General features: G+C 42.1%; 1 protein-coding gene across 1 annotated transcript in view; it reads left to right on the forward strand.

Annotated features, from left to right (window-relative positions):
* ND-B12 (NADH dehydrogenase [ubiquinone] 1 beta subcomplex subunit 3) overlaps positions 1 to 19531 on the forward strand; it is a 32005-nt gene that overhangs the window by 3931 nt on the left and 8543 nt on the right. The window contains exon 2 of the mRNA XM_067095931.1: positions 6257 to 6381. Coding sequence (XP_066952032.1) covers positions 6257 to 6381 — 125 coding nt within the window. The remainder of the gene's footprint in view (positions 1 to 6256; positions 6382 to 19531) is intronic.

Here is a 19531-nt window from a genome sequence, read left to right on the forward strand (position 1 = left end):
GGAGATGAAGAAAGGAAGGGGAAGCTGAGGCAGGCACAGACTTCCTGTACACAGTGATAAAGAGCCCAGGGTTCTTCCCTGAAAAAGGACCAGGAGTCTTCCCAGCAATTTTAGTCACCCTTTCCAGCTCTAGGTCAAAGGATATGAAGGGGATGTAAAAAGGAAGGGAAGCTGAGGCAGGCATAGACTTCCTGTACACAGTGATAAAACTGAGCCCAGGGTTCTTCCCTGAAAAGGACCAGAGTCTTCCCAGCAATTTTAGTCACCCTTTCAGCTCTAGGTCAAGGCAGATGAAGAGAAGAAGGGGCACGGAAGGGAAGCTGAGGCAGGCACAGACTTCCTGTACACAGTGATAAAGAGCCCTCCTGGGTTCTTCCCTGAAAAAGGACCAGGAGTCTTCCCAGCAATTTTAGTCACCCTTTCCAGCTCTAGGTCAAAAGGGCCAGGAGTGAAGGGAGATGAAGAAAGGAAGGGAAGCTGAGGCAGGCACAGACTTCCTGTACACAGTGATAAAGAGCCCAGGGTTCTTCCTGAAAAAGGACCAGGAGTCTTCCCAGCAATTTTAGCTCACCCAGTTCCAGCTCTAGGTCAAAGGGAGTGAAGGAGATGAAGAAAGGAAGGGGGAAGCTGAGGCAGGCACAGACTTCCTGTACACAGTGATAAAGAGCCCAGGGTTCTTCCCTGAAAAGGACCAGGAGTCTTCCCAGCAATTTTAGTCACCCTTTGGCAGCTCTAGGTCAAAGGGTGAAGGGAGATGAAGAAAGGAAGTGGAAGCTGAGGCAGGCCAGACTTCCCACTGTACACAGTGATAAAGAGCCCAGGGTTCTTCCTGAAAAGGACCAGCGAGTCTTCCCAGCAATTTTTAGTCACCCTTTCCAGCTCTAGGTCAAAGGGACAAAGGGAGATGAAGAAAGGAAGGGGAAGCTGAGGCAGGCACAGACTTCCTGTTCACAGTGATAAAGAGGCCCAGGGTTCTTCCCGAAAAAGGACCAGCGAGTCTTCCCAGCAATTTTAGTCACCCTTTCCAGCTCTAGGTCAAAGGGAGTGAAGGGAGATGAAGAAAGGAAGGGGGAAGCTGAGGCTGGCACAGACTTCCTGTACACAGTGATAAAGAGCCCAGGGTTCTTCCCTGAAAAAGGACCAGGAGTCTTCCCAGCAATTTTAGTCACCCTTTCCAGCTCCAGCTCAAAGGGAATGAATGGAGATGAAGAAAGGAAGGGGAAGCTTAGGCAGGCTGTCCCCAGCTCCAGCTGCTAAAAATAGAGAATTCTATTGGGGTGTTTTGGTAGCAACAGGTCCAGAGCCCTGGGTAGTTTATATCCTTACATGTTAACAGTCAAGGATTGCTGACCTCCCCCTCTCTGCTAACAATTCCATTTCCATTTTACCCTCCACAATCTCCCAGGCGTGGGAGGTTGGGAAAAGATTGCCTTTTGTAGTCAACTTTTTCTGATAGGGAAATGTAAATCAAGGGCTGCCATGCCATCTGTGTCCTGTGTTGGGGAGGATTTTCCCAAGACAAGGATCCCAGGTTTTCTCCTAAGAATGGGCAGGACCCTTCCCAGCCCCTTTTGGCCATTCCCTCTGGCTGGAAGGAGAAGCAAGAGGAAGAAGAGATTGGGAAGCTGAAGTAGGCAGTCCCATTTTTCCAGCTTCCATGAGTAGGGGGCGGGGGGATGACTGTCACGCCCTTGAGAAATTAGGCAGACAAGGGTTAGAGCCCTTGAGAGGTCTGTTTCCTCAAGGTAGTTAGAACCAGAAATCTGCCTTTCAAGGGCTGCTTAAGGATCCTTCCCCTCTCTCATTTTCCAATTTCTTTCCTGTCCTGGTTAACTCCTTGTTGGCCCCATGCTTAGCAGCTTCCTGATGTACTAACTCTTATGGTCGAGGCTCGCTCTTCTCTGCCAGCCACATGGCCTGAGGCACCACCAGTTTGTATAGACTCTCAGCCTTCACAGTTGGAGGTTATTTAGCTTCTTGTGTGGAAGAGAGGCTTATCTTATAGGACTGCCCAGGAGATGTCTGGGTACCTCAAGGTGTCCTCAGCTAATGTGTACCAGGGAAAATGATCCAACAGGGTTTCTCTGTGGCTGGAGTTACTTTCAGCTGATCAAGACTAGGTCTCTCTTCACCTTGACTAGTTCCTCCCAGTCCCTGTTGGAGACCAGTCTCATTGCTCTGCTTTGCCAACATCTTCTGACTGAAGGGCATGAGTCTCTCATTCTCAGAAGAGTTTTCTATGTTCATGAGGAGCTTTGAACAGTCTTTCCCGAGATCAGGAACTTGGACAGTGGAGTGGGCACATGAATCTTGTTCTCTGTAGCATAACTCAGGTTCCATATGCACTTTTGGAGGAGGCCATGGGCTGAGATCTCACTCTCAGGACTGTTAGTCTTAGCTGCAGTGAAGTATTTGTGGGTTAAATGGCCTGTTGTGTCTTTTCTGACATTTGGAGGGTTAGGGAATTCTCTCATTCTGGTTTGTTTCTGAGTTTGTGCAAAAATTTGGAAAAAGTCAGTTTTGATTAAGCCAAGACCTACCAAGTAATTACATAGGTATAGTTTCAACTTGCACAGCAGCTTAAATTTTGAATTGTTCCAACACGGTATACAAACCATTGGTCCTTTACATCAGGAATTACTTTCAGCAGGAACTGGAACATTGCCGTTTAACTTTAAAAAAGGTGATGAAGTGCATAGTAAACTACCGACTACGGGTGGGAGTCCTGCCCACCCAGTTGGCAAACACTCGCTTTGCTTTTGGCCGTCATCGAGGAAGGATGTTTGCTGCTTCTCCTCACTGCCTGCCGTTTGACTTTGTTTACATTTTCTTCGTATTGTTGATATGATGATACATGATTCTAATGTGTTATAATATAATATATGCAAATACAACTTCTTTAGTTCACTCTTTCAGCATCTAATATAGTGATTCATACCGACATTGGGTTTCAGCAGATCCGACAAGTTGAAGGGGAAACCTGTGTCACCTATATTAGTTCTTTTCACGGACTAGTATCTACCTCCTGCCTGTGTTTTTTTGAACACCCGGGTAGAGGAGCAGCCAACGATCGTCCTGTATGTGCCTTGATAGCTCCAACCAGGAAGATACTCAGATTTCTTTGGAGATCCGTGACTTGGAAGCTGCTTGTTAAGGGATCTTACTAAGAAGACCCTCTTCTTTGTGGCTCTAGCAACTGCTAAGTGGGTCAGTGAGCTTCTTGCTGTTGATAGAAGGATTGGGTTCTCTCAAGGGGATGCACTCTCTTCTTTTACCCTTGGTTTTCTGGCCAAGAACAAGACCCTGTCCAAGCCCTGGCCCCATTCTTTTACTATTAAGAACTTAATGGAGATCCTAATGTTTCTGAAAGAGAAGAAGAGAGCTCTTTTGCTTTGTGAGACATTAAGATATTATTTGCACAGAACTGAGAAAAATCCGAGGACCTGCCAGTAACAACCTATGGTACTCAGTTAAAAATCCTTCCCAACTCCTTTCTAAGAATGCCTTGTCATTCTTTCTAAATGAAAACCTGAAGTGCATTCCCAGATTGGAGAAGTGAACATCTTGCCTTCTTTTAAAGTTAAGGCTCATGAGATCAGAGTGGTCACTACCTCATTAGCTTTGAACGGAACTTCTCTCCTCTTCCATTCTTCAATCGACGTAATGGAGGTGTATGTCAACTTTTGCAACTCATTACTTGCGTGAAGTGGAAATGGTGTTTGAAAATTTCAGTACCCTGGGTCCATTGTCAGTGGCTGGCATGGTTTTGGGGGACGCAGCGTAGGAAGCTTTCCTTCCATCCTTGTTGCCTCCGCCTTGATACTGTATAGGGTGTCGAGTCTTGGGGAGCCTGGGGCTACCAAGTACCTGGAGTACCCACCAGTTTTTTAGTGAATGGGTGGTGGTTGTTAATTATGTGGTGTAGGTGACAGCGTTGTTTGTCTTGGTTCTTTTTTATTGTGGTACTGTGACCAGGGCAGGGGCAACTATTGATGCTTTGCTAGCCATCGGAAATGTCCTTCTCTGCAAAGCTCCCACTTAAAGTAGAGGCTCTCCATGGCTACACCGCCATGCCACTACAGGTTAAGATGAGCACCAACCAGAGGCATTATCTTCCTGCAGTAGCTCTCTTACCAGGTAAGGAAACAACAAGCATTGTATCAATGCTAGCAGTTTTTTCTGTTCTCAAATTCATTACCATCACTATTGTTTTGGAGTAGAATATGTCCATGTATCCCACGTCCTGTCAGTGTGGGATTCAGCTATGTAATTACTGTACTTGATAAGTTACTTACATGAAAATATTATTTTCATGATAAAATTAAGTTTCATATAAACTTACCAAGTAATTACAGAATCGGAGACCTCCTTCCTCCCCTCACATAGACATAAGGGCATAAACAAATTGAAGCTCTTTGCTATGTTGTTCCTCTTGTTCCCCAAAAGTGGGCGGGGCTAGTCACCTACACAAAACAAGAGAAGCCCCACCGAGAATTTCAAAATTTAAGCTGCCATGCGAGTTGAAGCTATAACTATGCAATTACTTGGTAAGTATATATGAAACTTTATTTTGTCATTTTTATGAAAGATTCAAGAGTTTAATGGTTCCCTTCCCCTGGAACTTTGTTGATGGTGTTCCAGATGAGATGCTTAAGTGCCCAGTACAAGCTTTATGCTAGTACTTAATAGTGCTTAAGACAGATGTGACCTCCTAGGGCAGAATTTTGGAACCTCATTGTAAGTATTGGCAGACATAAGGAGGAGGTATTCAAGAACACTTTCTTTATGGCTTTGTGATTCCATCAAACAGGCTTATGACTCATTTGGCAAGGACAACTGTACAGTTTGAATGAAAGGTCATAAAGGCAGGGGTTTTGGCTGTCCCTAGTATTTTGGAACTTCTGTTTTACAGGTATTGGGGACAGGGGTCAGGAGATGCCAGAATACCTCTTTTTTCTTCTACCTGAGGGATGTTGTCACAAACTTTCTCCCTAGGAATACCTTTATTTTGTTCTACCTGAGGGATGTTGTCACGCTTTCTCCCTAGGACATGAGGTGAGTGCTCAACAGGTGCAGTCATCCAATTGCCGTTCAGGAAAAAAATTTGCTCTTTAAAGTACTGGAGGTTGAATGGTTAAGTGACTGGTTCTTTTTCTTCCTTACATATTTCTATCCCTTCCTCTGCAGGCAGTAGTCAGGGTGAGTATGTGCTGGACCAGGTCCAGATGTAGATGAGCTTCATGACTGAGCATCTTGTCTTAAAGCTTCAGTTCATAATTCATAAGGTGTTGACTCACTCCTCTCTCCCATTTAACAAGGGTGGTAGGGTAGAGCTATCATTTGAACCCATCAGTTAAATTTGACCAGATTTCAGCTGTTTTCCAATTTTTGTTACCCATTTCCTTTGGTAACACTTGGTTTTATAAGGATTTTCCCAGAGTAAGAGTCCCTGTCACTTGTCACTGGTTCAGGGCTTTATCAGTCTGCCATCCCTATGCCAGATTGGATAGAAGGTCCAGGGGTCACAGGTCCCCTGGTCACTATCGTGAGTGGGAACTTAACATCGGTACAGATTCAACTTACCAGTCAGTTGAGAGATTACCCTCCTACCTAAAGAGTGTCTCTTAAGTTTTCAAAGTAATGTGTATTTTCGTAGGTGTACAAATCATAGTCTCACCTCAACCAATCTGCATAGTCCCTGATGCTGAAGGGAAGAGTGCTTGCTTCTGGCAGGTGAGTCGGGGTTCCTGCTCACCCACCTGCCTCCATTTAACTACTGTATCTTGTTTGCAAGCTTTAATGACTGTTTCCAGCCCGTGCTGAAGAATACTCTTACATACAAGGCTCTGGTTTATATACCTAGGAAAAATGCAGATTACTGTAGTTTGTAATTTGGGATTTTTTGATGGTGTAATTATGGAGTCTGCTATAGCGAAATTTATGATTTTTATCCTAGATAATTTTAAATAATCTTGTTTAATATACAGTATATGTGATAAGTAAAAAGTCATACATCAAACAATCATGTAACGAGAGTCCTCTGGATGTATACAGGATTACAGAAAGACAGTAATATACAATATTGTAAACAATATTTTATGTAGAACGTTTGCCACAGAACTTTAATGAAGCACATTAGTTTGAAGGTTTTTGATTGAGCATCTTTGGGTCAGTGTTACTACAGTAATTACAGTTCAATGTACTGTATACTGATGTTTTTCAGGAAATTGTAATACATGAATTTTTCTGTTAACAGATGGGTGGTGGAGGAGCCCCTTATAAAGTTCCAGACTGGAGAATTTACAAAGTAGAAAATGCTCCTGAACTGGTAAATGTACAGCGGGCTCTAGCATCCCATGGATTGAAAGATCCTTGGCTAAGGTATGAGATTCGTGTATTTTTAGATAATTATTTTTTCATGACTTTTCAAAGCTTATTGCTATTTCCTGTCCACTTGTCTTTATGAGATTAAATTTCACATATAAATGTACCTTAAGGTATTATATACTGTAGACAATGTAGGAATTGCTGTAATCCTTAAACATGTTTAGTTTTTTTATGACTTTTCCTCTTTGCAGGAGGTTTAGTTTTTTATTTGTCTATTATTTGCATGTAGCATTTTAATGGTGAGACATTGTGTTAGAAAGTGAGTGTTTTGTGACCTTGAGCTAGCTGTGTTCATAGGTACAAACCTTAATTGAGGAACACAACCCCATCAGTTTACATCAGCCTAATTCCCAGGTCACCAGCTTCTTTTGCACACTCAAAAAGAACAAAAACAAAAATGCTTTACATGGTCATGTAGCTCCTCTGTTTGCAGTACAGATAGGTGTTGACTTTTGAGAGTTGCAACTTACAACAATTCGTGATTACGACAGCGAAAAAAATTAGCGAAAATAAGAAAGTTATAAAAATTTACAAAACATCATGCAGCAGGCAGTGCTTACGAGTAGCAGTCCCAGCGATGCGTGTAAAACAGGCCTCGCACTATCAGACATGTATATCCAGCATGGTATATGATCATACAATTAAATAATTTAAGAATATTTAGTTAGATTGGAAGGATTGACTAACAGTTTGATATTCATCCATCTAAAATATTTACACCAAAGTTCTTGGATGCACACTAACATTTCAGCCAACCAGAGGGGCAAGAAGGATATCAACTTTGAATTAATGAGTATGAAGTAGGAAAAATAATAAGGACCAAAGCATGTGACCTAGAAATTTCACTTTCAACAGTCAACAATTCTTAAGGATTGAGAGTGCATACGTGAAGCTGTTTAAAGATTTGCTTCAATAAACTCTTCTGTAATTACGGAGCAAAGGAAAGGGCCAATCTGTGAATGGAACAGTTATGAATTGTGTGGATAGAAGACTAAATTAAAAAGTGAACACCATCCAGGCAAAGGCTAGAAGTCTCTTTAAACCCCTTAAGGAATGTGCAGGTTATGACTGTCAACAAGAATTCATCACAAGTACTGGATAGTTCAAAAGAAGATTCAGTTTGCATAATGTTCGGGTAACAAGAAACGCAGTGAGAAAGCTTTTCAATAGTTCTAGTGCATTCCTAAAAGAAAAAGGATAAAATATTATGCTTCCCATGCAAAAACTATGAGTTAAGAAGCATTCTCAGAATAAACTTTAAAAAATCCAAGTAAATGTGAAAACATGAAATTGGAACGCATGTGCTCCACATATGATATGCAAACATCATAAAAACGTTTTGTAACATTATGATGAAATGGAAATTGGTTAAGATCAAATTATAGATATCAGTGATAGTGGAGTATTTTCTAGTATGGCACAGAATTACTATGGTGCAATATTCAGCAGGGTCAACTGAAATAAGGTTAACCCTTAAACACCTGTTGGATGTTTTAAACGTCGTCAAAAATTGTCTGTCGAATGCCGAGTGGACGTTGCAAGCGTTGACTGAAAATGCTTTTTTAAATATTCGCGGAAAAATAATTATAGGCCTAGTTTATGGAAAGATTTCAAATCACACGCCTTGGCGGATGCTGGAAGTTCAATCCAGGTGTTGTGTTGTTTTTGAGCATCACCCAGGCGCGCATGTCAAATTCCCTCCTACTCACGCCAGATAGCATCAGCGTCGGGACCTTCGGGAGCGATATTTTGACGCATGAGCGTGTTTTGCAGAACTTTGGCGAGTGTTTGCGTATTCGTGCTGCAACAGGACGTTTGTAGATATGTCACAAGGCGTCAGGACCGTGAAAGGCGCATACTGCCTGTCGGAAGTGGCGTGTGAGGCGAGTTTTAGACTGAGATGCTGAGAAGAACCCAGCAACCAAAGTGAGTTTAACATTCGGTCAAATTTGACTCGACCGAAATGATCCGAAAAACGCATCCGTGAAAGCCATAATTATTGGCATTCAGTAACAATCAATCATTTACCTTCATTTTGCAACAAACGGAAAGAGTCTAGCACAATATTTAGAATTTTTGGTGAATTTTTTGAAAAAAAATTTTCCTCCGCTCGCACGCGAACTCCGCTGAAAATCCTGTCATTTTCTTGCGTCAGCTTGCCGTAATTTTTTTGCCGTTTCATATTATTCGTTACATAAAAGTGTTATACATCAAAATGTGTGCAATTTCATGTAGAATACAACATAAATATATCATTCCTTTAGCTCTTCACAGTGTTTTAATATTTACATCGAAATCACGATAACTGACAAAATTTTAACATTCGGTCAACTTTGACTCGACAAATGATTGAAAACAGCATCCATCAAGCCATAATTATTACATTCAAGTAACAATCAATCATTTACCTTCATTTTGCAACAAACGGAAAGTCTCTAGCACAATATTTAGAATTTTGGTGAATTTTTGAAAAAAATTTTCCTCCAGCTCAGCAGCATACGAACTCCGCTGAAAATCCTGTCATTTCTTGCGTCAGCTTTGCCGTAATTTTTTCATCATTTCATATTATTCGTTACATAAAGTGTTATACATCAAAATGTGCGCAGTTTCCTTTAGAATACAACAAAAATATATCATTGCTTTAGCTCTTCACAGTTTTTAATATTTACATCGAAATCACGATAACTGACAAAATTTTAACATTCGGTCAACGATTCGACGAAATGATCAAAAACGCATCCGTAAGCCATAATTATTACATTCGAGTAACAATCAATCATTTACCTTTATTTTGCAACAAACGGAAAGTCTCTAGCACATTATTTAGATTTTTGGTGAATTTTTGAAAAAAAATTTTTTTCCTTCGCTCCAGCGTCGCCGCTGAAAATCCTGTCATTTTCTTGCGTCAGCTTTACGTAATTTTTCGCCGTTTCATATTATTCGTTACATAAAGTGTTATACATCAACATGTGCGCAATTTCATGTAGAATACAACAAAAAATATGTCATTCCTTTAGCTCTTCACAGTTTTTAATATTTTAAGCGAAATCACGATAACTGACAAAATTTTAACATTCGGTCAACTTTGATTCGACCGAAATGATTGAAAAAACATCCGTAAAGCCATAATTATTAAATTCGAGTAACAATCAATCATTTACCTTCATTTTGCAACAAGCGGAAAGTCTCTAGCACATTATTTAGATTTTTTGGTAAATTTTTGAAAAAATTTTCCTTAGAAGCTCAGCAGCGTCGCGTGTACTCGCTGAAAATCCTGTCATTTCTTGCATCAGCTTGCCGTAATTTTCGCCGTTTCATATTATTCGTTACATAAAGTGTTATACATCAAAATGTGCGAAATTTCATGTAGAATACAACAAAATATGTCATTCCTTTAGCTCTTCACAGTTTTTAATATTTTACGAAATCACGATAACGGACAAAACTTTAACATTCGGTCAACTTTGACTCGACCGAAATGATCGGCAACGATCCGTAAGCCATAAATTATTACATTCGGTAACAATCAATCATTTACCTTCATTTTTGCAACAAACGGAAAGTCTCTAGCACAATATGTAGATTTTTGGTGAATTTTTGAAAAAAATTTTCCTTAAACTCGGCGCACGCCGACTCCGTAAAATCCTGTCATTTCTTGCATCAGCTTGCCGTAATTTTTCGCCGTTTCATATTATTCGTTACATAAAGTGTTATACATCAAAATGTGTTGCAATTCATGTAAGAATACAACAAAAAATATATCATTCCTTTTGCTCTTCACAGGTTTTTATATTTACATTGAAATAATGATAAATAGAAAAAATCAACCTTCAGTCAACTTTAACTTTCGATCGAAATGGTTCAAAAATGCAATTGTAAGCTAAAAAACTTTACAGCCTAGTAATATTCAATCAATTTCCTTCATTTGGCACAATTGGAAAGTCTCTAGCACAATATTTTGATTTTTACGAATAGAACTTACCTGGCAGTTATATATATATAGCTATAGCTTAATCCTGTCGAACGGCAGATTTTTCAAAACTCGCGGCAACCGCCCGATGGTAGGTGTCAATAGGTGGTTAACAACCCTTATCGGGTGGTAGCTGGAATCATTCCCGTTTTCAGTTCCTCAGATCATCTCTGCCGGTTGGACCGACAACATTGTTGTTGGTTCTCCGTCGGGTTTTCCTTCGCTTCCTAGGTCGCTGTGTTGGACCTTTTATTGGTGGCGATATTTTGACCTTTGGATTGGCAATCGCTTTTGTGGCTTGTTTGGATTTATTCTTTTGACTGTTCTTGGATAAGATGTCTGATCCTAAGTTTTTGTATGTGTGAATGAAGAATGTAAGGTTAGGTTACCGAAAGCTTCGTGGACCCTCACACTGTTTGTTTAGGGTGCAGGGTTTTGAGTGTGCCTTGGATAAAAGATGTAAAGAATGCGAGGATTTGGATGAAAAGAAATGGATGGAAATGAAAATGTGCGTAAATTAGAGATGGATAAGTTCACGGAGGGCTTCTAAATCTAAATCTAGGTCTGTGAGTGATGTTAGCCTAGACATTTCTTTTAACCCTTCTATTCCTAAATCACCCTTAGAAGTAGATCCTTCTCCCGAGGTGGTAACCCCGCTCCTTCTACAGGAACTGTATCTGCTGTTATGGACCCTCAGTTCACCAGGATGGCGGCTGAGATGAAAGAATTAAAGGATCAACTTGAAGCCTTGAAGAAAGGTAAAGAGTGCAAGTGAAGTTTGTGATAATGTTTGTGCTAGTGCAGTGGAGGTGGCGACTGATCGACCCTGTCATGCCCCTAGATCTAGACCTCTACCAAGCTCCCAGGACCTAGGGAGAAGGTATGTCGACGATCGTAAATGGGGTGAAGGGAGGACGTATTCTCGATCAGCCGTCGCCTCAAGCAGTCCTGTTGCTTTTTCCCAGGCTGCTTATGACCGCCACAGGAAGGCGTGTCGGAAGAGCTTGCGTCTTCTCTAGCCCCTCTCCTAGGCGTAGATGGCAGTTTGAGGGGATTGAGACCGACCAAAAGAAGATGGTTGCAGCAAGAGGATCAACCCGGACTCGCTCTCCCCTTTTAGTGTCGTGGAGCTCCCTGAATCTTTTTGCTTCCGGCGACGACCCGAACGCCTCTCCAGCAAAAGGTCAAGACCTTTTTCCGAATGCTCTCTCTCGCTGTTCGGAGGAGGAGAGTTCTCTTCTTTCTGCTTCCGGAGAATTCTCGAGGAATCCTTCTCCCTGCTCCCAGCTTGTCTCGACAACCTTCTCCCTGGATCCTCAAGATGCAGCTGCTGCGGCTAAATCATTATGACCGTCATGCAAGGCCAATTGGCTTCTCTTGTTCAGGCCTTTAGTCGTCCTCCCAGTCGGTCAGGCGTGGACTCCAAGTTACCAGTGAAGAGATCTAGAAGAGTCCCCTGCTGAAGTTTCTCTAGGGATAAGAGAACTGGATCCCTCTCCCGTTCGAGTCAACAAGAGGCGATCTTCTGGCCTGGAACATAGAATTTTTTCGTTTCTCCCAAGCAAAACCTCAGGGTTCTTCTCCTGAGGCTCGACTCTTCTCCTCGCACGCCTTGCGCGACAGGAATTTTCTTCCTCTCGCTTGGAACACTCTTCCTTTGTTCAGCAAGATTCGACCTCGGTTCTCCGGGGAGGAAAGAACGCAGCGGACTTCCTCGACCCCGCCAGGACGCATTACTCCTCTCGGCCAGGGCGCATCAACTCGGCGCCAGGGCGTATCCAATGCTTTCGACGCCAGGGCGCTTCCGGCTCGCGATACCAGGACGCATCCAGCTCTCGACATCGGGACTCTTCTAGGGCTGTTTGTCAGGGGCAAACCAGCTCTTTCCGCCAGGGGCGTAACCAACTCTCGCCGCCAGGGCGCTTTACGGTGATCGTCGTCCTCCCGGGTACACCAGCGGGAAGAGAAGAGACAGAGTTGGAAGGAATGCATGATTTGGAAGACGTTTCAGAGGGACGAAGATAAACCTTCTAATGCGGCTGATGACTATAAGGTTCTTTCTCGCTCTCTTTTGGAGCTGTATGGTGAGGAGTTTAAGCCTGCTGCTCCTCGTTCTCCTCAGTCCCAGTTTAACAGGAAGAAATCGAGAAGCAGTCAGCCTTTATTAAAATGAAGCTTTCCATTTCTGCTAAGAAGGCTCTGACCAGGATTGATAACTGGCTTAGGAGCGTAGGCAAGCAGTTAAGTCCTCCTTCTCTTTTCTCCAACTAGGCTTGCTTGAAGGCAGGCATGTGGTATGACACTGGAGAAGCTCTGGGCCTGGGAGTACCTGCCTCCTCCCAGGGGACTTCTCTGGTTTAGTAGACTCTTCCAGAAGACATGCCCTTAACTCAGCTAAGGTGATGTGGTCTATGGCGGAACTAGACCATCTCATTAAAGGAATTTTTAGGTCTTTTGAAGTGTTCAGTTTTTAGACTGGTCTGTTGGAATCTATCCAAGAAGATGGAAACCATGCAGGCTACAGGAATTGAAGACCTTTCCAGTATTATGGCCTGTATGGATAAGGCTCTGAGGATGGAGCAAATGAGATGACTTCTCTTTTCACTGCAGGGATTTTGAAGAAGAGGCTTTTGTTATGTTCCTTCACGTCAAAATCTACTACAGTCGCACAGAAGGCGGAGCTCCTTTACGCCCCCTCTCGGAACATTTGTTTTCGGAGTCCTTGGTCAGGATATTTCTCTGACTCTGGCACATAAAGCTACGCAAGATTTACTTTCTCGCTGGCTAGGAGGTTTCCTTCAGTAATTCCTCCAGCTGCCAAAAAGGAGAAAAGAGGGTTCAACAGCCCTTTCAGGGCAGAGTTCCTTCTAGATCTGAATTCAGAGGAAAAAGACAAGAAACAAGGGGTAGAACTAGCAGAAGGACGTTTAGAACACGCTCTAGAAATTGAAACACAAGTCCTCCAGACAACAGTAGAGCAAGGCTGTCTCTATTTTGTGGCTTGGGAAGCAAGAGGGGGCGGACAACTGGTCTCTCTCAGTCATCAAGGAAGGATACAAGATCCCCTTCTCGAGGAAACCACCACTTTCAACAAAGCCACTAGCCCTAGTGGCTCAATACTCGAACGCTTGAAACGGGGCACTCCTGAATCTAGTAGACCAGATGTTGGAGAAAGGAGCGATGGAACCAGTTTGGAACTAGGATCCCCAGGGTTCTACAATCGTCTGTTTTAGTGCCCAAGAGTTCGGGGGATGGAGACCGGTCCTGGATGTCAGCGCATTGAACGGTTTGTGGAGAGACCAAGTTTACCATGGAGGCGACTCGGTCTGTGCTGGCAGCAGTCCGTCCAGGGGACTGGATGGTATCCTGGACCTGCAGGACGCTTTCACTGTATTCCCATCCACCACTTCAAGGGAAGTTTTTGAGGTTTGTGATCCAGGACAAATGCTTCAGTTCAAAGCTCTTTTGTTTCGGCCTCAGCACAGCTCCTCAAGTGTTCTGAGTAATGTCAAATGTGGCAGGATGGCTTCATCAAGAAGGGATAAGAGTATCCTGTACCTAGACGACTGGCTGATAAGGTCCCAGTCGAAGAACAGGTGTCTGGAGGACTTACACAAGACGTTTATGATTGCTCAGGATCTGGGTCTCATTATCAACAAAGAGAAGTCTCAGATCAACCGAGTCAGACGATTCTTTATTTGGGGATAGTTCTGGACTCAGCTCGTTTCGGGCTTCTCCCTCACAAGAAAGACAAATCAAGTGCCTCGAGAAGGTTCAGTATTTCCTGGGGAGGCAGAAGTGCTCGGCGAGGGAGTGGATGAGTTTGTTGGGCACCCTCTCCTCCTCGAGAAATTTGTCTCTCTGGGAAGGTTGCACCTCAGGCCTCTTCAACACTTCCTTTCAAGAATCTGGGACAGGAAGAATCAGGAGGACTCATTTTCCTTCGACATTCCAGCAGAGATCAAGAAACATCTGAGTTGGTGGCTGAACCCGTCGATCTTGGGGAAGGAATCTCCCACGCAGAAAGAACCCAGACCTAGTGTTGTTCTCAGATGCTTGGTCGGGATGAGGAGCAACACTGGGGAACAAGGAAGTTTCAGGCTCTTGGGAAGAGGACAAATCGGATGGCACATCAACAGGAAAGAGTTGATGGCCATCTGGTTGGGTTTAAAAGCCTTCAAAGAATCTGTCGCGGGGAAAGTAGTAGAAGTGAATTCCGACAACACCACGGCTCTTGCGTATATCAGCAAACAAGGAGGGACTCGTTCTTTACCTCTTTCTAAACAGCAAGAGAGCTCCTTCTGTGGACAAAAGACCACAGGGTGGAGCTTTGACGAGATTTGTGCAGGGGCAGAAGAATGTAAGAGCAGACATGCTCAGCAGAAGAGGGCAAGTTCTGCCCATGAATGGACTCTCAATCTTCAAGTTTGCCAGAAACTGTGGAGTTTATGGGGAGGCCTTCAATAGACCTCTTCGCCTCCAGCCAGAACAAGAGGATCCCAAACTACTGCTCTCTAGTCCCGGACAGAGAAGCAATAGCAGTAGACGCCTTCTTGATGGACTGGACGGGGATGGACACTTATGCGTTCCCTCCGTTCAAAATAATCAATCTAGTAGTCAAGAAATTGCCTCTAGATTCAGGAAGAATGACCCTGGTAGCCCCCTTTTGGCCAGCAAGAGAGTGGTTGACAGAGGTAGTGGAGATGTTAGTGGACTTTCAGAAGTCTTCCCCAAGTCCAAGGCTTCTCAGACAGCCCCACTTCGAGAGGTATCATCAAAACCCCTCGCTCTTCAACTGACTGCATTCAGACTATCGAAGCTTGTCAGGCGAGAGGATTTTCAGCTCAAGCTGCAAGAGCTATCGCCAGAGCGAGGAGGGATCTCTTCACAGAGAGTTTACCAATCAAAGTGGAAACCTTTAGATCTTGGTGTAAAAGCAGCATAAAGGTTTCCTCAACCACTACCTCTGTGAGCCAAATAGCTGATTTTCTCTTGTCCCTCAGGCAAGATTCTAAGCTGGCCATATCCACCATAAAAGGATACAGAAGCTTGTTGTCTACCGTCTTTAGGCACAGAGGCATTGATTTGTCTCAAGATAGAGACTTGAGAGACCTTTTAAAGTCTTTCGAAACAACGCAGACTTTGAGACCCCCGTCCTGGAATTTGGATGTGGTTTTGAAGTTCTTGTGCAGCAGGAAGTTCAACCCATCTCAAAAGCAACCCTGAGAGACGTAACAAAGAAAACTCTTTTCCTTCTCGCTCTTGCTACAGCGAAAAAGGGTTAAGCGAGATTCATGCTATTCAGAAACAAGTAGGCTTCAATCGTAATGGAGCAATATGCGATGAAGGCTTGACTTCCTTGCTAAGAATGAGAACCTTCCAAACCCTGGCGGGACGTTTGAGGTTCCTAACCTCACTGATTTAGTGGGCCAAGAGGAGGAGAGACTACTCTGTCCAGTTAGAGCCCTCAAGGCTTATATTTCCAGGACAAAGGGCGTAGAGGTTCTTCCAGTTCCTTGTGGTGTTCAGTGAAGGATCCTCAAAAAGCCCCTCTCTCGAAGAATGCGTTATCATTCTTTTTGAGGGAGACAATAAAGAAGCTCACCTTTTATGTGAAGAGGAGAACTTTGGTTTGTTGAAGGTGAAGGCTCACGAAATAAGAGCCATTGCAACTTCTCTGGCTTATAGAAAGAATATGTCAGTTAAACAAATTATGGGAGGCCACTTTTTGGAGAAGTGACTCTGTTTTCGCTTCTCATTACCTCAGAGAGGGTAAGAGTGGATTATGAAAATGTTATGCCTTGGGCCCATATGTAGCTACAGCTTCGGTATTGGGTAAAGGGTGACTGCCTCCCCTCAACCTTAACTTTTGTTTGGGATACCTGTAATTGGGTTGGTGTTTTTATGGTTGTCTGAGGAAGCTTCCTTGTGGGGAAAGCAACCCCAGTCTAACTAGATAGGTGTATATCTAGTCTGCAAGGTTAGTGGTTAGATTGAGTAAGGTTACAGGTAATAGAAGGGGAATAGGAAGTACAGAAGTCTAGTCACGTTGTTGGTCTCACCCGTTGACAGACTCGATTGAGTTGTTTCAGTATAACAGGTCTTCACCTGACTGGCGCTCTGGGAAAGCGGCTCAAGAGGCAGGAACCTTTGAAGTCAGCTACCTTAGCAGGTAAGGAATCCAAGGTGTTTACCTACAACTTTTAGTTGTTTCCCAACAATGTTGGCTGTCTTTCACCCTCCTCCAAATGTGTGAATCAGCTATATATATATAACTGCCAGGTAAGTTCTATTCGTAAAAATGAAGTTTTTATGATAAAACAAAGTTTTATGAATACTTACCTGGCAGTTATATATATATTTTAAATCCCACCCTCCTCCTCAGGAGACAGGTCGGGCAAGAGATGATCTGAGGAACTGAAAACGGGAATGATTCCAGCTACCACCGATAAGGGTTGTTAACCACCTATCGGACACCTACCATTCGGTTGCGCGAGTTTTGAAAAATCTGCCGGTTCGACAGGGATTAAGCTATAGCTATATATATATAACTGCCAGAAGTAAGTATTCATAAAACTTTGTTTTATCATAAAAACTTCATTTTTGGTGAATTTTTGAAAAAATATTTTGTTTCGTCCGCTCATTGAATTCATGCATCATTTTGTGATAATATTTTCTCTGTGTTGCTTTTAATCGTTTTACAATCTGTTATATACCAAAATCATCGCAATTTAGTGTACAATACAACTAAAAAATTAACTCATTAGCTTCAACCGTTTTCCAGCGCGCGATTTGTATACAATTACATACGAGTTTTTTTTTTCGCTGTCATATATTCAATATTTATATATGATAATGATATTTTTTTATTTCTGATGGTTGCATACTAAACTTCAGGCAATGAGAAAAAAGGAGCCAAAATGAACTCTTAATCTTGAAAACTAAAGCGCTGTGATTTTTGAAAAAAATTTTTTCCACTTCGCGCTACCTCTCGGAGGCCGGGCATACGGGAGACGTTTTGAAAATAGGGCTTCCGGCGTTAAAGGGTTAAACAGATTTTATTTTGGGTATAGTTGCCACTAGCCTACCATTGAAGCATATGAAACGTAGATGTAAACATGGGGCAAGTTACAAAACATTGAGATGAATTGGAAAATTAATTTGTTAAATGAAATATAATGTTAACAGTGATAAAATATTCTCTTGTACATACTTTAAATATATAAATATGATATCTGGTTAAAACTAAAAAAAAAAAACTAAATTGTATGTTTGTGTAGGACAAAACACCAAATGTGGGCTTGATGTAAACACAGGATAAGTTGCATACACGAAAGGTAAGTTACATACGCAAGGTTTCCGTGATATTGCCAGGCAAAATGGGAAAACAGGATTATAACAAAGCAGAAGACTAATAATATCCTTATAAAAAACAATAAACTAAGAATCCAGTCTACAACACAATATGAGTGACACAATACTCGCTAGTTTAATTCATGGTAAGGGAATGCAACAATGTAAAAAGGCAAATTTACTGAATTCTTAGTAAAACAAATGAATTCATATACATTAATCGTTGTTGTAAAGAAAGATAAAGTTACTGTATAAGAACATACTCATGGTGATAAAACCATGGTAGGCTTTAGGTAAAAGGAGTTAGGCTATGGGCCAGCCTATATATACCTGTAGACTGAATTGCAAACCGATTTACGTTAAAATCGACTTCCGACATGCATGCAAGAACCTAACCCTGTCGTAACTCGACACCTACCTGTGGTGGTAGTGAGTCATTTTTGTGCCTTCAAGAAAGCATACTTTGCTGTTTTAGCTCTCAGATTTTGTTGTTCCTGTACTTCGGTTTTTGTATAGTCATTCATATTTCATACTTATTTTCCAAATTTGCCCCTGTGGTAATTGTTTTGCATTTTGCCTTCTTTACCTAAATGTGATTGTTTTTATTTTTTTGGCTAGAAGCTTGTTGCTCTGCTTTTTGGCATCTATGAATTCTGTACAAAACATGTTTTTTTTACTTATACACATTAACTATCATTAATCTGGCATTATTAGTGATTTTGCTGGATTACAGTGTGGTTAGATTAAAATACACTTAACAGTTAACCACCTCACCCTACTTTTAAAATACCATGGAAATCAGTACAAGGAAAAAAGAAATATTAAATGAAAATCAAGTGAAATTTTAAAGAAGCACGGGCAAAAATAAATGTTAGTTATGGGTAATTCTGTTGACGTTCATCACTGCAGCTTCAAAGTGAAGAGCTGGGATTGGCAACTAAGCACATTTACAGTACATGTCTTGAGGTGAAGGGCTGTCAGAATTCTCATATTTTTTATCATTGAATTATTTTGTACAGTATACCCTTTAATGAAAAAAGTTCAGCAAAATATAATGCAAAATAACAGAATGTTAGACTTCTATTTTCACTCTCAGAATCAATTAGACTCTCTCTCATGTCAAACTCTCTAACCTTTAATGAAAAATTAGCGATGCAGTGTTGCTCTATGAAAAAGCGAATTTAGTGATAATTTTAGAGATACGGCCCATTAAAAAGTTCATGAATTGGTGAAAGTTCCCACGTAAAATTGAAAGATGTGTTCCACAAAACTCTGTGACAAAATGAAGCGTGAAAAAGAGAAGCCATTCCAGTGGGGTGTTATCGTCATATTAATGTAAACACAACAAAATGTCAATAAATGTATTTTTTTCCAGCAAAAAATATTAAGCCCCAAAACCACCCCTGGAAATTCCAAACACAGAGCTCTCACAAAAGGAAAATGCATCTCGGGAAGCTGGAATATCTTGGCACAGTGCTACTTGACACACTATTGGCTGGAATTTGCAAAGCAGCCAATCCAGGAGCACCATGCATTATCCTTGGCGCTCATTGGCTGTCTACCCCCAAGACTTTCGTGAAGATATGTACAGTACAAACAATCCCTGGTTATCGGCAGGGGTTCTGTTTTGATGGTGTGACGATAAGCGAAAATCACCCATAACCGAAAATCGTATGCGTTGGTGCCGGTAAGTGGAAATCGGCACTGAAAATTGCTGATTTTAAAGCTACGGCAGAGATAACCACCGAAAAAAAACCAGATCACTGATAACGGGGGGACTGCCTGTACTGCGGAGCCCATCTCTGCCACTTCAAAGCATAT

This window comes from Macrobrachium rosenbergii, chromosome 52, assembly GCF_040412425.1.
Source record: "Macrobrachium rosenbergii isolate ZJJX-2024 chromosome 52, ASM4041242v1, whole genome shotgun sequence".
Lineage (NCBI taxonomy): Eukaryota > Metazoa > Arthropoda > Malacostraca > Decapoda > Palaemonidae > Macrobrachium > Macrobrachium rosenbergii.